Below are 23,206 nucleotides of genomic sequence, written 5' to 3' on the forward strand. Positions count from 1 at the left end.
AAAAAAAAAAAAAAAAAAAAAAAAAAAAAAAAAAAAAAAAAACTAATGGACTAACATTAGAATTTCTAATTTGTGCCTAACTTGCTAACCAAGCTTAACAAAATTAGAAACTAACAATTAATTTCAATAGGAAACTAACCTAAGTTACAAAATAGAAACTTCTTTGACTAATAAAATAGGAAACTAACTAGCTCACTAAGAAAATAGAAACTATCTAAAGTAAATTAAATAGCAAACTAAAAATAGAGGATTTTGACCCAAAAGTACTGTTTCACTTGAACAGTGTTTTCTAACATATTACTGTTCACGTGAATAGTGTTCTTATGAACAGTTTTTTCCGATTCTTGTTTTTCTCTTCATCTTCAAGCTTTGATCTACATCAAACCTTAATGTAGAAGTAGGTTCAAAGAAACTACCCCCAATATATTACACCCCAACCAAGACAAATAGGATATAACAGCTAACTTGATAATAACCAGAAATAGGACCAGGAAACAAGGAAATAGACTAGCAAATAAACCCCCAAGGATACAATAACAATGCAGCAGCAAAACCAGTTCAAAACCCAACCCGATAGGAGAGAGAAGGACTTGCTATAGGGCTGGAGAGAGAGAGGTGCGGCTGGGTCTATGGGGCTCCAATTGAGCTGCAAACTTGGTCGATGGTAGGGCCCAGGGAGGGTACAAAAACCCCCAAATATGAAGAACTTCTTATGGCTGGTTTGGGAGATCCTTACTTTCCTGATTTCAGACCCTAGGAGACAGAAAATCTCTAAGAACTCCAGGACAGCAGCTAGCAGCTTCAGGGGGGCTCCAAGAGAGGATCGAGTGGTCCTCTTGTGGAGCAGAACCAGACCCTAAGAGGCCTTGCAGAACAGATCTTAGACTTGGTTAGTGGGGGAGATTGATTGCTTCAATAAGGGAGACTTCTTGATGTTAAACTTAGCAATCCAAGTATGAACAAGTATGATTTTTCTGGAGTTGTTAGTTGCAGCAAACAGTGAACAGAGTTAGAAAATTGAATGCAGAAAATAAGAAGGAAGATGAGAGAATGTGGGGTAAGGGGTGGCTATCTCAACCCGGGCTCCTCACCCACAACTATCCCAGCTGTTCTAAGCAATTGACTGCAATTATTTTTTATTCAAATCTGAAAATTTAGAGTACATTGACTCCTCTATATATCTAGATGGCAGATTAGCAATCATACCCTAACTGAGAGTTAGACTCCAAGTAGGAATAGACATTACATAACCGGAGTTGGACTCCAAATAGGATTAGACTAGAACTCCAACATGGAGTAAGTAATTACTAGTCATTAAGTAAGATGGACTGATTACAATGATGGGCCTTATTAAATTAACTAAGAACTTAATAAAATAAGTGAAGGTCGATGGGCCCAATGGACCCTTTTTTCCCCTGAAATAACTTAATGTGTTCCTAGCCACTTAAGTGACCTTAAGTTGGCTGTAAGTGGAGATTGATTAGCCCACTTTGGGCTGGCCCCTCCTCCTGTGGCAGTCCATGATGGGTGTGGATCTACATCAAACCTCCTCTGGTAACCAAACCTGAGACCTTGAAACATGTAATCTCAGTTTCATAAAACACCTTTAACACTCACTCTAAAGCCGTAAAAGTCTCACTCTTCTCTTGTACCTTCTCTCAAAGCTGTGGTGGATATCGCTCTCTGCCAAAACCAGAGAGGACATATTGATGTCTAACAACTTTGGGGTGGGATATATATAATCTCTCGCCCCACCTGTCCTGAATAAAACTGAGAAACATTGAAAAGATGTCTCTCGGATTTGGCAGCGAAAGAACCACCAATTCAACGATGAACAATATTCAATACAGAAGGCAGCATTCAAGCTCTGTATTAGGTAACTTTGATCCATGTGAGTTGGAGTATTTGGGTTGTTTTGTGTCCATTCAAGGTTCTCAACTGGAATTGTATGCATAATATGAACTTTGTGCGTGTGCGCGTGTGGTTCCTATTCTTCATCTTTTGCATTTCTCATGTCCTGGTTAAAGGAAAAATGTAGATTATCATGTTTGAGAAGGATGCATCAGTAGATCTTTTTCTAGTTCTTCCTTGAAAGATTCAATTAGCCCATTTCCCCTTCACTTGACCTGTGGGCACTCATGGTAGAAACTCTTGGGTTTTGCAGCAAAAGAAGAGAGAGATGGTAGCTTCTGCATTTGGGGAGGATGAGACTGGTAGTCGCCAGACTCGCCTTACGGTGGATGACTTGAAATACCTGTTTATGGTGTGATACTGATTGATTTTGTCAAAATCTCGATTTTGAAGATATTTGTTCACTAATCTATCTTTAGCTAGAGAAATCCCTTGGGCAGTGGTTTCAGGAGGCAGTTCTGAGTCTTTGTAAAGATGTTCCAGAGGAGTAGCCCAAGGTGATTGAAACAGTTGCCTTTTTCTGGTGGATTGATGAGCTAACTAGGATAGTCATCTTATGACAGTAAAGTTTAGGCAACATTTCAGGAAGTAACATAGAAAATTGGTTGTTGACCAGCTGATCTTGTGAATAGATTCAAAAACTCTGCAGTTTTTACATTTTTTCCCCTTAGTTTTGTTCCCTTTGAATCAGATTAAATTTAGTATGGGAATTTTTCTATGGAATTTAGGATGGGAATTTTTATATGTTGCACAGAAGGTAAAATATGAAAGTTCATTACAAGATTCTTTTCCATGGTGTAAATTGGAGTTTCTGGCCAGTTCTCTGATACAAGAGGTTGGATTTTGGAAATATCATTGTAATTAGTATTTTTTGATGGATACCTTTCCATTGTAATAGATGTTTTATTTCCCCCTGTTTAAATGTTGGGTCTATTTCATTTAGCTAATTTCCCTATTGTATCCTGTGAAGGGTGATGGAATCTTTTTGGAAATGAATGATAATAATGAAACCCATAGCCGCATCATCTTCATCTGAATTTGTTACACTAACTGGAAGACATCACCTGTACTATTATTTTGGTTCTCTTTCTTTAGAGATTTACTATTGATTAACCATAGAACCCATTCAACATATTACCACCATACAGTGAAACTGGGAGCTAGTCTACCCCTATATGAATGTAGCTGTTGGATGCTCCTAATAAAATTAAAGCTGGATATTTATTTCAGTCTTTTAGTACTTCTTCTGTTTAAGACTTTTGACTGCATGCAGTAAGTCAGGAGCTATGGTGGCGGTCACTCTATTATTTTTTTATTTTTTGGGAAAATACTCATCTTCATTATCAGTTTAAGATATCAGGTATATAAAACTGATTCTCGGCTATGTAACTTTCCCTTTGTTCATTCTTCAACTTTGACTGTGTTTGGAATTTGTGATCTTCTAGTAGCGTCACATATTCCCCACTAATCTTCTGAAAATTGATCGGACTTGGTGAGATGTCGAAGCTTAAAGTTGTATGGGTCGTACAAGAGCTCTTTCAATCTACCCGGACGTGCTTCTTCCCTTGTATACGATGACGTATAGAGCCTCCTTTTACTTTAGGGAGGGTGGAGGGTTGGTGTCTAATCGGAATCGAAACCAAAAATCGAATCCAATTCTGGACCGAATGTCCTGAATCGAATTCAACCCATTATAATATGATTAAATTCTGGATTTGAAATAAGTGTTTATAATTTGGTTCAATCCAGATCTGAATTTATGCGAAGAACTGGCAGATCTAACCGATGCTGGACTGAATAATTTAATGTCACTTTTACCTCTTCAACTAAAAACTTGACGTAATTTACATGGAAACCTGACATAATTAATCACCTGCATGATAAATCGTCTTATAAAATTACAATTATAGTCTAACTGTAAAATTTTTTGGAACCCTTAGGACTCTTTGTCCTAGACAAAGTTGTCGTGGTTGAAAGTGTCCCTTCTTTCTTTTCTCACGATTTTCCGATAGCAATTCGGCTGATTCTTCTCAACAACATTACAGTTGGTCGGTTTTCCATCTCCTACAACGTTGCACTTGTTTGATTTTCAATCTTTAATAGCTTTGCAATTTTTTGTATGAGTTTTCTTATCTTTCTGATGTATATGTTTTTTCTTGAAATGAAACTTGGAAATTGTGTTTATCTATAGATATAATGTTGGGATTCATCCAATCTGCCACATTGCAAATAATTGGGCATTTGAGATAAATCTTAATGGGTCCGATTCTGGATCACACTAACAGTCCTTGGAACCGAAACCAGAACCAAACTGAATACCTAGTTCCAGACCAATTGACACCCTTAGTGTGGGGGCGGTTTGGGACCTAGGGTTGCCATGCCAACACCGATAACTACTTTTTACTTTAAGAGAAAGAGCAACCGTTTCTTAGATGGCCCACTGAAGGTTCTCGTATATGGATCAAGTATTTAGTAAACATTATTGGTCTCGGCTGACTCCAATCTAGATAGGCCGGGATTGGATAGATCTATACCTTCTTTTTTTTTTTTTTTTTTTTTTTTTTTTTTTTTTACCCTTGATCCGTACTGATCGATCAAAATTGACTGATCCGGACTGATTCAATATCAATTCCTCAAACCATGATATAGATCTATTACAGACCATACAATATATGTGCACAGTAGATCCCGTGTCCCTTGTGCAATTTATCTAGATACCTAGTTTCTTTGTCTTTCTTATCGAAAACTAGTTTTCGAACCTCAAAACGAAAATTGTTGAATCTAAGAAAATCCAAATCATAATGATGAAAGAAATCCCATTCGGAATTTTCTCCTCTTATCTACCTTTTTTTTTTTTTTTTTGGTAGGGTGGGGGGGGCGTGTGGGGGTGTACCCATTGGTAAGACTCACAAGAATGATCTTTTAACTCTTCATGCCTTGCGATTCATGAAAGCCTGATCTTTGCCCCCATGAGCCAAGAGGTAGCATGGATGATTGCATGATTTCAGATTTTAAAGTTGCTTCTTTACTTCTCCATCGTTTCTCACCATAATTCTTTTGAGCCAATGGCAATGAGCGAGATTGTGAGATGATCATTTATCTTCTGCCCCCTCTTAATGGGATGGGATGAGGTGAAATCATGTTGGGAGACGGTTTCCTATTTGGAAGGTTGAGGTAAGTTGAGAGATTGTGTCCTAACGGCTTCTATATTTAGATTCGGAGAATCCTTCCCCGTTTTGGGAGGTTGCGTAAGTCCGCTTACTTAGACAGGATGAGTCCGAGTGTGAGTTTACTAAAGAGGGAAGGTAGGGTCTTACTTAAAGCTCGGGGTCCAAAGTTATTTGCTTCCCTACAAGTCTCTTTCCTATTGAGTCAATTGCCACAACTGTATTGTGCCATGTGTCAGTTTCTCGTTGATTGATCATTTTTATAAGTATTAAAAGTCCCCTACTCTTGCAATTGTATGGACCTGGAGGAGTAATTTTTTTTTTTTTGAAAAATTATCTTGTACCACCCTTAAATTTTATACCTTATATTTTATACGTCCCTAATTTTCTTATAATATCAACCACACCTCTAAAGCTTAACACCATTAGCTTAGACCTGGAAAAGACATTTCTGACCCTATTATGCTTATTTATTATATAAACACTCATTCCATCGTTTTACCCCTTTTTACTCTCAAATAGACCGTTGAACCCTAAAAGGAAGGAGCAGCGGACTGTAGTCTGTCAAAGGAAGGAGCAACAATTTCATCGAAGGAAGGAGCAGCCATTGAGGGTCCCTGTCGAAGGAAGGAGCATTAATTGACGGTCTCTATTGTGAGTTTGTGACTAACTGAAATCTTAAAAAGCGACCAAATGAAATCTTTTTAGCAAGATGAGGGAGGTCGGAAAATCCAGAGTTAGGTTTAGACCACCCTGTTCCTCCACATTTACAACCAAACAACATCAACAACGCTAGCTTTAAATCAAGATCAAACCAGAAACATGACAATAATAATTATATAAAAGAAAGAAAAGAAGAAGAAGAATACATACTATACCAAAAAAAAAAAGGCAGAATCAATCTAAATCTGAATTGCTACTGTTGTAATCGGAACCTGACGAATCGGAATCATCGGAAGAATAACAATATTAAAATTCAGGTGGCAGGAAACCAAAGAAGGTCCACAAACACAAAGCAAGACGACCCAACTACTGCAAAGGGATGCAACAAACAAATCATTCTGAATGTGAGAAGAGGGAGGTCGGAAAATCCAGAGTCGCTATCGTTACTGCAACTCGAATCCTCTCATCGTCAGTACTTGCAAGAAAATATTTCTTCTTTCCTTGTACAACAGAGAAGCCCTAAAATACCGATTGCATTGGGGAAGATGGTTGATTTGGGGGGTTTTTACAAGGAAGGGTAAAACAGTAAGTTTACCCTTCCCTCATCAAGGGTAAACTTGCCATTTGAATAAGCGTCCACGCCACGTCATTATTTAACGCTTTCTCCCTAAGGTAATGGATTTAAGTGTAATTTAGTTAAGAAAATGGGAGATGCACCCGATATTTTTAGAAATTTAGGGTGATATAAAATAGAAGGTTTAAAATTAGGGGTGCTACAAGATTATTTTTTGTTTGTTTGTTTGTTTGTTTGTTTACCCTCGGTTAGAACCAGGCTTAGCCTCAGCTGTGTCCTCGGTCAAGTTAGCTCGGCTTGAGCCTGAACCTCATCGAAGGTTTTAGGGTGCCCTCAGTTAAGTTTACTCGGCCTTATTTCAAGCTTCGTCCAAGGGTCAGGGGTGCCCTATATCAAGTTTGCTCAGCTTTTGCTTAAGCCTCATCCTAGGGTCTGAGGTGGCCTCCGTTAAGTTTTCTAAGGGTCTATGGTGCCATCGGTCAAGTTTACTCAGTCTTAGCTCAAGCCTCATAAGAGGTCAAGGGTGCCCTTGATCAATTTTCTTTGACTTTGGCTTGAGCCTCGTCCTAGGGTCAAGGGTGCCCTCAAACAAGTGTGCTCAGCCTTGGCCTAAGCCCTGTTTGAGGTTCTAGATTGCTCTTGATCAAGTTAACTAGGCCTTGGCCTGAGCCACGTCTGAGGGTTTGGGGTGCCCTCGGTCAAGCTTGGCCTTGGCCTGAGCCTGTTTAAGGCCTGTTTAGATTTTTTTTTTTTTTTTTCTTGTATTGAATTTAACACACTACTTTGAGTGATCACTTGAGTATTGATCATTCTCAAATTCTATGAACTATCTCCTTTCTGATCAAATTTAAGTACAAAGGAAGGTCAAAAGATAAGCACATCTCCTAGGTGCAAATTTAGGTTTGGATATCTTTTAAATAATCTTATTTGCTCCTTTACCATTGTCACTAACAAGCAATGATTATTTAAAGGGTAATTTACAATGCCACCCCCAAGAGAATGCCATTATTAGAGAGATACCTCCTACATAATACCAAACTATACTCAGACCCCCGCTGTCAGTATATGCTAATGTTAGCTATTATATATTTTTTTAAATACCAAAATACCCTTGCAATTGCAAAAGGTGAACTCTAATATCTCGTCCCTCTCTATCTTCTCTCTTTCGTTTTCTTCATCTGAATCTCCCCGGACACTGCTCCTCCTCCACCGGAGATTTCACTCTCCACCTCCATAAACGTGATCCTCCAAGTGCTCCCACGATCGTCGCCCCTGACCACTATTGGTGTTGTTCTGCGTCCAAGAACCCAGCAGATCGTGAATCTTCAGTCTAAGAGTTCCTAGAAAAATGATAGTAATATCACTTTCTTTGTTTTCATTACCTCAATTGATTGTTTGTAAGTCTGATCCTTTCATCTTAATTTGAAACTCCTATTAGTCTGTGATGAAATCCACATGCCAACAATTGGAGAGGGAGCTGCTGCTTGAAGAAATCACAAGCTTTTAGGAATCGATTTCACAGCAATCAAGCTCAAGAAAGCCTCCTGTTTCTTAGCCTTGGTGAGGTGCTCATTGACAGCAAAAATAGTGTCTTTAAGCTTCTGAATCTTCAGCTGGTTATCGAGTATGATCCGTTCCTTCACCTCCTTCTTGAACTGGCGAAGCGTATACTCATCAATCGAAACATCATTGAAAACGAACAAAGATCAGTAAGACAATACAGACAACAGATCTATATAATTACGAGTTAGATCAGCAAAAGCCCTAACAAGCTTCAACTTTCATGCAAAAGAATCATAAGCGAGGGCTAGAGATCTATGGTCATCAGCTTGCTTCTGGATCTAATCCACACACGGTTTCAAGGGATCTGACTTCACGGCAAGCACAGATCTCCGAATAGAGTGGATGAACTTAAAACGAGAAGAAACCCCACCCTAATACAACAAAAAAGCCCACAGATTTAGTAATTTTTTACCCAAAAACTTAAGAAAAATGAAACTTTTCAGAAATATATAGATCTTTACTCATCAACTTGACAACTATTGAATCGGTTATCAATGAAGAAGAAAAGAGAAAGAGAGTAGAGAATATAAAAATCGAGATGATAGCGACAGCATAGATGAAGAATCTGTAGAAATATAAGATTCGCAGGCCTCCATTGCTTCCATCTAAGATCGCTCGAGCACTTCGAAGCTTTGCAATCGCCATCTTTTTGGTTCTGGAGATTTTGGGATTGAGAGCGTGGAGTGAGTTTCACAATTGGACATGTGTTTTAGTCACAAAGGGTATAATAGTCATTTTAATTCTTCATTTAATAGCCATTGACGGTAAAGGGTCTAAGTATAATTTTGTATTATGCAGTAGGTATATCTATAATAGTGGCATTCTCTAAGGGTGGCATTGTAAATTACTTTTATTTAAATGTAAAGTAATAAAGCAGTGAAATGACTGAAATGAAGTAAAGAAACTTAAACGGAAATGAAAATGAGAGAGCCACTAAAAGACGCAATCAATTTTATAGTATTTTAGATCTCCATCTTACATTTACTATCTAAGCCCCATGTACTTGGATTTCTTTCCACTATAAGGATACATTTCAACCGGCACACATCAAGCCTCACACTAGCCAATCATAGTCCTGCGGATTGGGACTCAGACCTCCAGGACAAAGGATTTCCTTCAACACCATCATAATTGTGCACATAAGCCAACAAACCAAGGATTTCTCAACATAACTATAGTCCTTCAAGTTGTGAATCCATGCCAACAGTTAAGGATTTCCCCCACACAATCACAATCCTTCATATTAAGTACTTGTCCAGCATCCAAGGATTTCTTTATATACTTCACGTACATCCATGAGATTTCTCCAATCCCACCACCTTTTGCAACAAATTACTTCTTTCTTTAGGTCTGCAATTGCATCCTTTAAGCTCAACTATATCTTCACAATATCATCCACTGACCCTTCCTTCAAACTTATTTGATATGAAGCTCTTCATTTTGTGAGAAGTCACCACCTTGTGTGACAGACCTGAGCCTTTATAGTTATAATACATGATTTCTTATAATCACCTTTTGTGACAGACTTAAGTCAAGCCAATTCGAATTGATTTTGAATTTAAGTTTAAGAACTTAATGAGAGTAATTAAACTTTATCATCAACAAAATATTTTCGTAAGTTCCAAGGAAACTAGCCACTAAGGTCTCTTAAACACCACTTAAGATGCTTAGAGATCTCATTTTTTTATCCACTAAGTCACTCATTTAATGATTCAAATTGTTAAATTCAGATCATTAAATATCCATTCACGGTTGACTGTGTACCACTACAGTTTACCCCAAAGACAGAGGAGTTAGAAAACCAAGCTTATGTTTAGACGAACGATCACACAGATGACCATCATTAGTGTTTATAGGTTTTCACTTAGAGTATTCTTTAAAACTTAATCAACCATAGCTTCACTGTGGACAACAATGTCTATATGTTCTCTAAACTAAATCACCTGGCTTCTTAGATTTTCATTTAGGTCTCATAATATTGTGAGATTTTCTAATATTGCTTAGATCCTTACATTAAAACTACATATAATATTACATTGAAAGCTTAGCTAATATTGATCTTCATGAATGACTCAATCTTCATATGTTGATCTTGAATTTGGAGCTCTTCTTTGTCTTGATGGAGGCAGACGACCGCAACTCTTCATAGTTGACTGTCTGCAATAATTCTTCACATTCTTCATCATGCTTTGCTCTAGTCTCCCAAGATTGTCCTTATAGTATTGGGTCCCACTGCTCTTCACATGTCTCACATACATGTTAGAACACCTAAACACATTAACAATGGTTTCCATATCCAAAACATATCTGTCAAAATAACAGAATCCCTCTAGATTTAACAGTGGGTGTGCATCTTCTAGTAAACCTAAAGACATAGTGGTTTTGAGGTCGAAGTGCATACGGCTATGTATATATGTGTGTGCCGCAATTATGCAATGCCTGGAATCCCATTGATAGTTCAAATAAGATAGTGCAAGTTCCATTAGTTCAGCAATCAATGGAGTTAAGTGAGTGCCTAAATTTGGAGTGAGTGCCATTGTGTTGGAGATACTAAGGGGAGTGTCGGTAATTGTTTTGAGTGAATTTTGGGAGAAAAATTGGAGACATTGTTCACCCCTTTTTTAGTGTCAACATGGGAATATCATAATTAAAAAAATTGATGCCAATTAAACACATCCATTCATTCTCTATTTGTAATCCATGTCTAACTAGGTTAAAAGAATCAAGGTTTGTTGATTGCATCTACTCCTTCCTTGTGTTTCCAGTCTGCCAATTATAAGAACCAATGTTAACTGAATACTTCCATCCATTCTATATTTTCGGTCCAAGTTGAGGCCCATGACTACATTACTTGTTTCCTTAGTTGCCCCGTGTTGTAGAGTGAGATAGCAATGCAAATGTGTACGATCAAACACCAAGAAACACGAATAATAAAGAGACAATAGATCCATACGACATAGAGATTTAACGAGGTTCACACACCAGGGTGGTGTGCTACATCCTCGGGCGAAGAAGAAGATGATTCACTATGCAGAAGAGAGATTACACCCTAGCAGCGGTGAGGAAAAACTCGCCTTGAAACCCTAGCTGCGTGAAAACCCTGGATTACAATGACTTTCTCAACAAGCAACAGTACATTATATATACTCCAAATCGCGGGTCGGCCCAACCCCTCTGCTTCCATCACAGATCTCAAAAAACTTTCCATTCGGGTCGCCACCAAAGTATGTCGGATCGGGTCAATCTTCAAAACGGGTCAAGAATTCGAGACAAACTTAACAAAATGCATGGTGGTTAGTACAACAAATATACATGAACAATATATAACAACATGCAAGGATATTCGAGTTACAAAGAGTTGCTACCTATATAGGGTGTAGGACCCACATATAAAAACTATTAGCTCCACTTCAAACTAATCCAACCAATGGTTGGGACTTGGGACTTGTGTTAGGTTGCAACAGGAGGAAATTGTTAGACACATCAGTCCACTTAGTTAAATAAGACTTCCATCATGGGTATGCTAATTAACCTAAACTACATGCATCATGATACTAAAGTAAAGCTTAAAAAATAGACACTTACCTTTATCCAGCTGCACTGCAAGGGTTAATGTACTTAAATTTAAAGGAAAGACATAGGCAAAAAAATTAGTTTAGCTATTGTCTATACCCTAAAATAGTACATGAAAGAGTTGATGAACATATTGTAAATTATGAAAATGCCAACGCTATGCAAGACATGATATATCATATCATGAGACAGAAAACATATGAGGCTTAAACAATAACCCACACTGATGATATTTCATCTATCAAAATAGAGAACATTATAAAAAATAAAATAAAATCATAGAAATTTCATATATAAAATTACCAAAATATTCCAAATGCATTAATATCCTAACATACAAGAAAGGCATGAAAAATGAGAAACACATCACAACAGAAAAATCTTGATGGAAGGGTGCCCAAACATAATAAATTTTTTTTTACAAAACCACAACCAAAACAAGACTAAGACTTTGAAAAACCTAATAAAAAACAAAACAAAAGAACATAAAATTCATGAAATTTGACAACAGACCATAAAAATTAGAGGAAAATTAGAAAAAGTCAACCAAAAAATCTTAAAAAATCATAGATGAAAACAAACAAATCTAGTATCTTGTGGTACAAAAATCACTTCCAAAACTATACATGCATGATCCAATTCATGGTATGTTGGCATTGCCCTACAGTGGGCAACAACAATGTACATTCAGTGTTTGGAGCATATCTCACTACCCATTAAATGAAGTAAAAGTGAAAAGTGAGAATACTTACATAGATTTAGAACTTACGAAAAATGGTAGATGTTAGAGCAGGCTAGGCTCAGGTTTGGAGGAGCTCAAATCTACACAACTAGTGTGTGACTTGTAGAACTACAAAGACTTTATTTCTCTCTTAATTATACTAGAGATATTTCTAAGATGCTTCGTTAAATTGAAGGAGCCTCTTATTTATAACATATGATGTTACCCATGCCCAAGGCAGTGTTCTTCGTAGAAACTCTCAGAGATCTCCTTGATCCTAAGGGGATAGGGTAAACTCTACAAAGCAACCAGTGAGGATGTGGTAGATTCCAACTCAATAAGTTACCTCCTTATGCCCTCTAGGGTAAATAGAAGGGTTTAGACAAGTGTTTTGGTGTGCAATGACAAGATAAAGCTAAAGCACAAGTTAAAAATGTTGGACTTAGGAGTCCATATCTTTGCAACAACCTAGAACCAAAACTAGGCCAATTTACAAGTTAAAATCTTAGACTGTTGTTGTCGCCGCCTAGTCAGCTGACCAGTTGATGATGCAGGTGGATTCTCCTTGCATGCTGGTCCGAGCCAGTGCAGTTGTCTAACTTGGGCTGGCCATGGGGTTTAGGGTTTGATTCAAGTGATCCTGGACCAAACTATGACTAGTTTTTGGGTTTGGGCCGCCAAGTTTCACCTATATATGAAAAATCCATTTTACGATTATTTTTAAAGTTTAATTTTTAGCCATTTCAATCTTATAGGTCATTATTAGGATTTGATACATTGCTGAGAGCACGAGGAACCTCCAAAATTACAAATAATGGATTTTGCTACATTTCGAAGCATCTCGATCATCATTGTCTATCCTGCTTGGAGTGACAAAATGAGGTATCTACAATAATTTATATATATATATATATATATATAAGGGTTGAAGTAGGAAAAAATATACAAACAATGAACAAAATTATCCTTAATATTATCCAAGCAATGGTGGTAGAAAATAGCCAGTAAATCATCATGATCATGAACTTTATAAGCTCCAATACTAAACAAAGCCGATTTGACCTCTTCCTCATAAGGAAGGGATGTTAAGGGCTCATTTTCCTTATAAAAATCATAGTCTAGAACAAACTTTCAATAAAATGAGGATCTGATCTGAAGGATCAGATCTGATGAATAACATCCATAGATAGTCTGCATAGATTTTTGCCATAGATGGCACATCAAAAGCCAACAAACCATTTGCATCCTTGAGACACTAATGAATTTTTCTTAAGATCTATATAAGCAATGCTGTGGTAATTCTTCCAAAACTATGCATGCATGCTCCAAGTCATGGCATGTCATTGTCGTCCTAGAGTAGGCAACACCGACGTACCTTCAATGTTTGGAGGATATCACACTACCCAGTGAATGAAGTAAAAGGGAAAAGTAAAAATACTTGCATATATTTAAAACTTATGAAAAGTGTAAACATTGGAGCAGGCTAGGCTCAGGATTGGAGGACCTCAAATTTACACAATTACTGGGACTTGTAGAACTAAAGACTTTATTTCTCTCTTAATTATATTAGAGATATTTCTTAGACGCTTCGTAAACTTAAAGGAGCCTCTTATTATAGCATAGGATGTTACCCATGCCCAAGGCAATGTTCTTTATACAAACTTGTTGATCTCATTGATTCTAAGGGGATAGGGTAGATAATAGCTAAGAAATGGAGATACAGTCTACCAAGCAACCAGTATGGATATCGTAGATTTCAACTCAATTAGTTACCTTCATTATGCCCTAGGGTCAATAGAATGGTTTAGATAAGTGCTTTGGTCACAATGAAAAGATAAAGCTAAAGCACAAGTTAAAAATGTTAGACTCAAGAGTCCAAAACCTTGAACCAAAACTAGGCGAAATTATAAATTAAAGTCTCAGACTCTTGTCGTCGCTTGCCGAGTCATCCGACCAGTCGACAATGCAGGTTGATTCTCCTTGCGTGCTGGCCTGAGCCAATGTTCTTGTTTGACTTGGGCTGGCCATGGGGTTTAGGGTCTGATTCAAGTATCCTAAACCAAAACTAGGACTAGTTGTTGGGTTTGGGCCACCAAGTTTCACCTATACGAAAAAAGAAAATTTATCATTATTTTTAACCAATTTAATCTTATTGGTCATCAATTAGGATTCAGTAACTTGTTGAGAACACGAGGAACCTCTAAAATTACAAATAATGGGTTCTGCAACATTTCGAAGCTTCTTGATCATCATTGTCTATCCTTCTTGGAGTGACAAAATGAGAAATCTACAATGACTTATATATATATATATATATATAAAAGGGGTAGAAGTAAGGAAAAAATATGCAAACAATGGACAAAATTATCTTAATAGTATCCAAGCAATGTGGTAGAAGACAACTAGTAAGTCATCATGATCATGAACTTTATAAGCTCCAATACTAAGCACAACCAATTTGACCTCTTCCTCAGAAGGAAGGGAGGTTAAGGGATCATTTTTCTTATAAATCCTAGGCTAGAACAAACTTTCAAGGAAAATTATCTTGCACCACCCCTGTTTTTAAGCCTTATATGAGATACCACTCTAAAGTGTCAAAAATATCAACCATAACCCTCAGTCTAACACCATTACTTTAAAAATCAAAATTACTCTTTTCATCTTCAAATTAAATATGAATAGAGAAGGGCAGTTCTCTTTCTTCTCTTCACATCGGTTTCTCTTTGCTTAAACAATTAACCTTGAACCCTAGAATGAAGACATTGAAGCTCGATCCTTGAAGGAGACATTGAAGCTTGACACTAGCAGGAGTCATTGAAGCTCGACCATTTTAGTAGGAGACATTGAGGTTCTGTCGAAGGAGATGATACATTGATTGAGGCAGAGCATCAGAGGAGCAGCTGCAACCGTAAAAGCTGAGATTTGAAGGAGTATTAGCCATCACCACACCTCCCATTGAAGTAGCAGCGACTGAGTAGGGTGAGAGTTCGAATCGTAGGAGCAATTTTTCCTTTTTTAATGTTCACTGCCTTCTTTCAAACCCAAATCTTCCATTTTAAAGGTTCATTGCATTCTTTCCAACCCAGATTTTCCATTTTTAAAGGTTCATTGCCTTATTTCAAACTCAGATTTCACATTTTAAGGTTCACTGCCTTATTTCATACCCAGATTTCACATTGTAAACGTTCACAATCAACCGTGTTTCAAAGTCAGATTTTACATTTTAACCATTCATATGTGTTAGAGGGTATTCACAATTTGTTTTGGGGATGAACCGTTCTCACATCTGCTACCTGTTATCACATTGAGGTTCTATGATTGATGAAAAAGCATGGACTTGTTTGTATACAATTTTTTGGAAGTTCTCAAAGTGATCACATCCTCCTTAGAGAGCACTAATCCATCAAACCTGTTTCTAAAAAAGGGTCTCTGTGAAGCTGAAAATCTTTTTCTCCTGAAAATCAGTACTAACTACCTGCTTATTCAATCATACTGAAATTGTCTTGTTTTTCCCAATCTAAAATACTACCATTAATTTTGTTACTTTTATGCTCCATTATTTGCAGGTAAACTATGTCAACAAGTAGTGTTAGTGACTCCAACAACTCCCAAGTCCCTCTAAAGTATCAGAACTTAAGGTGCGGATGTCAGAGAAGGGCATCAGTGAGAATTTATGAATCTGCCCGAAACACGAACAAACTCTATTATTGTTGCTCGGAGTTCCAAAAAGGAAGTTGTGGCTTCTTCTGCTGGTGTGAACCCGTAGATGCACCAAATGGATGTAATGTGTCCAGAGGAACTACTCCAACAACTATAGATGTCATTAATGTTCAAATGGAGCAACTGATGGAAGAGTTCAAAAAACTTACTAAAGAGATCCGTAATTTGAAGAATACCCTCAAAATTATGGGTCATACTGTAATAGCCTTATTAGTGTTGATTTTATTCTATTTGAGTGGATAAGTTAAGTGGGAAAAATTGTATCGAGGTAGATCATGTGATCCTTATTAATGGAAGGAATATTTGGGCAGATCATGTGATCCCTATCAATGTAATGAGGTTATTTGGCTCCTAGATTTTTCAAGTGTATGTTTCAAAATCCACTTAATGCTTACCTATAATAGCAACAAGATCTCAGCAAAATTGCTAAATAACATTGCTAACATCTCCACTTCCATTCACAACCATAGCAAGTTCCATTCACACTCATGACAACAAGATCCATTCATATTCATGACAAGAAGTCCAGCTTCATACTTAAGGACCTAAAAAACCCAACCACAATTTCATTACATGATCAACATGTCCCACCAAGACTAAAATAAAACAAGTTCCAAACAAGTTTTTTCACATCCAACATGTTCCACCAAGACTAAAATAAAACAAGTTCAACCAAGACTCCCATCCACAAATTCTCACACATCCATAAAAGGATGATATTACAAAACATAATATCTATCAAATATGAAAAATTCCATCAAGCCGTAATTTTTCCTTCCACTGTCCCCTTTTTTACTAGCTCTCTTTGCTGCCATCAATGCTGCCTTCTTGGCCATTCTCTCCTGTTGTCTTTCTTTGACACTGGGTTGACTTCCTATAGTTGTAGCTTATGATCTGGTTACCATCTATGAGCTAGGAGTTCCATCATGGTGAACATTAGAATTCTTTCTCTACACATGAAGTAATCAACACATAAATATCATGATTAATTAGTTTTAATCAAACCATAACACAATTATTATACTGAAACAAACCAAAGCACTAAAGGTAAATTCAGTAGGTATTTAAAGTCATTACCTTCAAACCAGCTCTTGGCCTAGAAGGTGGTTTCTCATTATCACTTCCATCTCTCTGGCAAGTCCTCTTATTATGTCCTTTTTTCTTGCATATCTCACACCGAACCATATGACTCTTTATTCTCCTTAGCTCCCTAGATGCATCCTCACCAGGTTCCCTTTTCCTATTTTTTTCTAGGTCTACCTGGTAATCTCTTTAATGGTGGAGGCTGCCACACTTCATCAGTAGTACTGATAGCATCCAAAGTTGCCAGATCTAGAACTGGGTGAAACATCTCCCTATGTGACAACCGGTATTTTTCTATGGTGTAAAATGGGTCACAATAAACTTCAACATCACCTCTTATGAACCCGATGGCTGCTACAACATGTTTACAAGGGATTCTAGTTCCATCCCATGCCTTGTAACAACATGTCTTGTTCATCAAGTGTACAACCACTCTGGACCTCCCACCTATGACCTTAAACTCTTCATTTCTTGATGGAATTGCAATACAAAACCTTGCTTCATCTACAATCAAGTCCAATTTCTTCTTGATACTTCGAGTTACCTTGCCTTCTATAGTTGCTGCTTTTCTGTATCTTTTGTCTAGCCTTTTCATTAATTTACATCTAAGTTCATCAATCAAAGTCAAGATTGACTTACTTCTCAGTTCTCCAATCTAGTTGTTGAAAGACTCGGTCATGTTGTTAGTTACATGATCACTTTTGGCTCTTTTATCGAATGCATGCCTACACCACATTAAGGGTTGTACTCATTAGGTGCTTTGCATGCAATCCAAAATTGGATTTTCAACAACAGTCTAGGGAATGATGACTTGAAATTACTATACAGATGTCTGCAATAGTTTCTGTGATATGCTCCAGGAAATATTCCAGATATAGCAACTGCAAGGCCCTATAACAAGCATACAAATTTTCATTATTATAACAAGGAACATCAAGTTAATATTATAGATAATAATCAAACAAGTTAAAGAATATCACCTTCTATTTGTTAGACATTAACGTAAGACCTATGTCCCAGTCATCCAACCTTAACAGCATCCAAACAATGTAAGAAAAAAGTACAGCTATCCTTGTTCTCCACTTCAACAATACTGAAGGCAGCTGAATATATTCCATTGTTCCCATCAAATGAGATTGCAGACAATAGCACACCTCCATACCTCCCCTTCAGAAGACATCCATCTAGACCTATAAAGGGTCTACATCCATAAGAAAACTCATTCTTGCAAGCTTGAAGACAAACAAATAATCTCTTGAATTGTGGATTTTTAGTCAATTCATGCCTCTCATATGGTACTAGCTTGAATACAGTACTAGGGTTATGCCTTCTTAGAAGATGAACTTACTTTGGCAATTTTGCATAAGACAAGTCATAGCAGATAGCATTCTCTCCTCTTGCCAGACTATGAGCTCTATAGCACTGCAATTTGTGTGCTTCAAAACCATACTTTTGTTGCAACACTGAAATCATGGTATCGACACTCATGTCTGGCTCTGCTTTAAGCATAGGTCCCAGCTTCCTTGCTATTCACTTGTATGTTATACTCTTATTTTTTGTGGGTGGATTGGAGCATGTATGTGATGGACCTATTGACGTGATCTTGAAGTTTGCTTTATCCCTAGTGAGAGATGCATATATTCTCCAATTGCAACCATCAGCTGTACACACAGTAGTAAACCTTGTCCTTTCATTTTTTGTCCTCAAAATCTCAAACCCTTCTTATATAACACAGTTTTACAAACTTGCTGAAAGTGGTCAACATCATAGAAAAGGTCCCCCTTTTCTAACTTCACTCTTGAATCTAAATCTATATATGTCTTGCTCTCTGTCATATGTCGCATGGTAATCATCAGAATTGTACCCTGACACATCTGAATCATATGAAGTTTTCTCTTCATCTCTTAATTTACCATCACCATCCTCATTCTCAGTATTGGTATCACCACCCTCATCACATTCAGATAAGCTATCTTCTGATTCAACATAATCCTTTACATTGTTATCTTCACATTCACCATCACTATCAGTCCCAGATGAATCAGACTTGACATGAGGAGTCATCAACTCATCATTAATCTCAGTTCCCTTACTCTCAACAGTAGCAGTAGTATTGCATTTAGCCTTCGTAACATCTGAAGATGTACCACTTCCTCCAGCAGTTACAAAACTCCTACTGATAGTTGATACATTCTCTTCAAATTTTGATCTTGCCCCTACATTAGTAGCACTCAAATTCTCTATCCTTACAGTACTAGGACCACAGCCGATTGCACTGCTAGTAGCTTTATTAGTACCACCACCTATTTTAATAGTACCATTACTAGGCCTAGAACTCCAGTCAGTCACACTTGGAGTGTCATTGAGATGGCACCTTTTTCTGAGGTCCAGTCTGGGAATCACTGCAACATCATAGCCATTGATTGTGTAATCACCAACAATGGTCTTACTTACAGTCAGACCATACACACATACTTTGATAGTAGACCCAATATTATGTAGAGTGAATAAATTCAAGATAGACTACTCATTAATCAAATCCATTTCATCAAGATTGGGTAATATACACTTCAATCTAAATTTGATTGTATGGCCTACAACTGCATACTCTCTTGTCACAATGTTATATACATCAGAAACCATCTCAACCATAGAATACAAATCCCGGCTCCACTACTACCTCTTCCTATCTTCCATTGCATATGTAACATATTCGAAACAATGTCTCCATTGGTTAACCAACAAAAGCCTGTTTAGCAAAGTTGAGAAACAATACCAATCATCATACAAATGACCCACTGCAACATAGCTACACATTCAAACAATTTCATCTATTTGAGAATGAAATCTATATCAAATGCATAAACAACCAGCTTGAACATCACAACCTCATAAGAAAAAGGCTACCTATGTAATTAACATCAGAACCAAACAGAACAAGGTACCAAATGCATACACAACTAGCTTGAACATCACAACCAAACAATAATTTAGAATGAAATCTGTATCATTTACCCCATTTCATCAATTTGAGAATGAAATTTGTATCAAATGCATACACAACTAGCTTGAACATCACAACTAAACAATATGGTACCTAAGTAATGAACATCAAAACAAAAAGAAGAAGTTCCCAAAATCATGGCATAATGTCAAATGCAGGGCATGGTTAGAACACTCACAACTAACTAAAAAGAGAGTGTGCCAATAAAGAAGACAGTAGGCTATGAATAACACAAAGGATCGACAAAGAGGGTGCTGCTGCTACTGTTTGTAGGCTATGAATAACACATGGGACTTCAAATCACCATTGCTGCTGCTGCTGCTGTTCGTAGGCAATGAAGAACAAATGGGTCTTCAAATCGTCACCTACTGTACGAATGGTCGCCTTCAAAGGTAGCCTTAAATCCCTAAATCGATTGGAGGAGAAGGGGGTTTCACAGCTGAAATCCCTAATTTGCGTCATTGGAGAGGGGGGTTTCACCTTAAATCTGTAAATCGATCGGAGGAGAAGGTGGTCCAGGGCTGAAATCCCTCAATCGTGTTGGAGGAGAAGGGGGTTTCACTTGAAATCCCTAAATCGATTGGAGATGAAGGTGGAACCTTGCTTCATCTATCGCGTGGGGTGAGTTTTTTTTTTTACCTCATAGAAGAAAATATAAAAGGGTAAACTTGTCATCTAAAAAATATCAACGGTGCCATGTCATCAATTGACGCTTGTGAGCTGACGGAATGGATTTAAGAGACATTATTTTTTCAAAACAGGGTATGTACTAGATATTTTTGACACTTTAGGGTGGTATCTTATATAAGGTTTAAAAACAAGGGTGGTACAAGATAATTTTTCAACTTTCAATAAAATGAGGATTTAAAGGATTAGATGTGATGAATATCATCCATAGATAGTCTGCTTAGACTTTGCCATAGATGGCACATCAAAAGCCAACAAACCATTTGCATCCTTGAGACAACTAATGGATTTTTCCTAAGATCCGTATAAACAAATTCTGTGGTAATTTTCAGTATTGCAATCCCTCTTATTGATATAAATATGTCCCGATTACTGAGCTTTGTGGAGAGTAATGGAAATCTCATGTATCTTGGGTACCGTATTAGGGGTGGGTTCCTTATTTTAATCCTTGTATTGCTTATACATGGATTCTTAAAAATGAAACAAATGACAAAATACCTCTCGACTCCAACGCTTAAAACATATCATGAATCCATTTAAGGTAATTAACAACCAAATTTTGGTTACCAATAACAATCAAATTGATGGTATATTCATAGCAAGCTGCCTGAAAATCAAAATGTTCCTCAAGGGATTATTTAAGCTGACCAATAGAAAGAGAAAATGAACATCCCTGTCGCATGACCTTTGTGCTCAAACACAGAGGATGGTGAAATGATACCCCCATCATTCTTGTGTGTCTCTTCATAGGCCCGCACTGATATAGAGACCACGTGATCAGCAAGCATTCTTTTCTACATGAGTAAAATAGGATTATGATCAGAACCAAAAGAAGGAAGAGAATGATTCTCGGCTGCTTTGAACACTATAATCTAGACAATGTTGGAACACCAACACCCATAACAAAATCGGCCGCCGATGAATGCTTGCTAACGGGAGTGGTAGCCGCACGCGCTAGTGCTGCTCCCATTGACCAGTGTGGGCCGTGGGGGAGTAAATCACTGGTCCACAGTTAAGAATATGTGAGGAAGCGAAGCACGCAACGAATGCGTCCATTCAGCGTTTCCCATGACCCATGCTTGCAGTCCATCCAATCATAAAACAAAGGGAATGCTGTGACTCTGAGCATTGCCGAGCAAACTCCAAAGAACATTCAAAGCCAAAAAACACGAAAAGCCAAGAGCTTCATATCTGCTTCTCCCGGAAATGGAGGAATCACAGGAACTGCTCCATTTTTGGGGAGACGCCCATGTATCAGAGGAAGAATACTACGAGGCGCAAGGCATCCTTTCCTCCAAATCCTTTTACACTTCTCCCAGGGGGCTTTCCCTCTTCACCAGGTCATGGTTACCCCTCTCCTCCTCACCACGCGGCATCATCTGTATGGTCCATGGTTACGGCAACGACATCAGCTGGACCTTCCAAACCACCGCAATTTTCTTCGCCCAGGTGGGTTTCGCTTCCTTTGCTCTTGACCTCGAAGGCCATGGCCACTCCCAAGGCCTCAGGGCCTTCGTCCCTAATGTCGACCTCGTCGTGGACGATTGTTTCTCCTTCTTCAATTCAATCAAAGAGAAGCCCGAATTTCTTGGGTTACCCTCCTTTCTCTACGGTGAATCGATGGGAGGAGCCATTTGCCTTCTGATTCATTTCAAGGATCCCAATGGATGGAATGGTGCGATTTTGGCTGCACCCATGTGTAAAATCTCTGATTCGGTGAAACCCAGATGGCCAATCCCTCAAATCCTCATCCTCGTTGCAAAATTCTTACCCACTTTGCCAATTGTTCCCACCGCAGATCTTCTGGATAAGTCTGTTAAGGTTGCTGAAAAGAAGATAATAGCAGGAAAGAATCCATTGAGGTATAGGGGAAAACCAAGGTTGGGTACGGTAGTGGAACTTCTTCGAGTTACTGATTATCTCCACAGCCGACTCGGGGATGTGAGTCTCCCATTTATCGTTTTACATGGCAGTGCAGATGTTGTTACTGACCCAGATGTAAGTAGATCTCTTTATGAAGCTGCAAAGAGCGAGGATAAGACTATAAAGATCTATGAGGGAATGATGCATTCACTTCTGTTTGGAGAAACAGATGAGAATATTGAGATTGTTCGAGGTGATATGTTGTCATGGTTGAACCATAGGTGTGAAGGGAGGGAAATAGTTGTTTCATAGTTGTCATTCTCATTTTCCTATCCAATTATGTTGAGAAAAGAATGCTATCATGCTCGATGAAAGTCCTTAACAGAACATTTTTTTTTTTTCTTGTGCATATCTTTAAAGGCTACCGTTGATATGAAAATTATGGGTGAACTTGGCCTACTTTCCTTGATTCTATTTTTCCTGTTTTTCCATTTGCATATCTGTGAGAAATATTTCAATACCTGCAGCTTGCAATCATTGGGTCGGTCATGCTAGTACTAACCAATGATCATAGCAGTCCAAGGTTTCTGTGGGGCATTTGGTCGAACATTTGACAAGCAGTCTTTTTGGTGATGGAGTGCTCAGCCTTGGTTGAGGCAGCGGTGCTGGGTGCAGCC

At 37.9% G+C, this 23,206-nt stretch overlaps 2 protein-coding genes and 2 long non-coding RNA genes across 5 annotated transcripts in view; 2 read left to right on the forward strand and 2 right to left on the reverse strand.

The window, feature by feature from the left end:
- Positions 1 to 2,853, forward strand: part of LOC122063693 (helicase-like transcription factor CHR28) — a 64,565-nt gene extending 61,712 nt beyond the window's left edge. For both annotated transcript variants that reach the window (XM_042627384.1, XM_042627385.1), the window contains exon 11: positions 2,165 to 2,853. In XM_042627384.1, the coding sequence (XP_042483318.1) occupies positions 2,165 to 2,269 (105 nt within the window). In that variant the 3' untranslated portion in view covers positions 2,270 to 2,853. The remainder of the gene's footprint in view (positions 1 to 2,164) is intronic.
- A 4,403-nt stretch (positions 2,854 to 7,256) lies between these two features.
- On the reverse strand, positions 7,257 to 8,596 carry LOC122063691. Its single transcript, XR_006135441.1, has 2 exons — positions 7,698 to 8,596; positions 7,257 to 7,608 (listed from the first exon to the last, which is right to left on the reverse strand). It is a non-coding gene; the product is annotated as an uncharacterized LOC122063691 (long non-coding RNA).
- A 7,833-nt stretch (positions 8,597 to 16,429) lies between these two features.
- On the reverse strand, positions 16,430 to 20,114 carry LOC122063683. The gene is made up of 3 exons (XR_006135439.1): positions 17,956 to 20,114; positions 16,970 to 17,866; positions 16,430 to 16,842 (listed from the first exon to the last, which is right to left on the reverse strand). It is a non-coding gene; the product is annotated as an uncharacterized LOC122063683 (long non-coding RNA).
- Positions 20,115 to 21,551: 1,437 nt separating this feature from the next.
- LOC122063689 (caffeoylshikimate esterase) lies at positions 21,552 to 22,998 on the forward strand. The gene has a single exon (XM_042627383.1). It carries the CDS (start codon positions 21,873 to 21,875, stop codon positions 22,839 to 22,841), a length of 969 nt encoding a protein of 322 aa, XP_042483317.1. The 5' UTR covers positions 21,552 to 21,872; the 3' UTR covers positions 22,842 to 22,998.
- Positions 22,999 to 23,206: the final 208 nt, after the last annotated feature.

Source organism: Macadamia integrifolia, unplaced genomic scaffold, assembly GCF_013358625.1.
Source record: "Macadamia integrifolia cultivar HAES 741 unplaced genomic scaffold, SCU_Mint_v3 scaffold1423, whole genome shotgun sequence".
NCBI lineage: Eukaryota > Viridiplantae > Streptophyta > Magnoliopsida > Proteales > Proteaceae > Macadamia > Macadamia integrifolia.

Bases quoted from the DNA above. Each gene is read 5' to 3' on its own strand.
- LOC122063689 (XM_042627383.1), top strand. From the start codon at position 21,873: ATGGAGGAATCACAGGAACTGCTCCATTTTTGGGGAGACGCCCATGTA.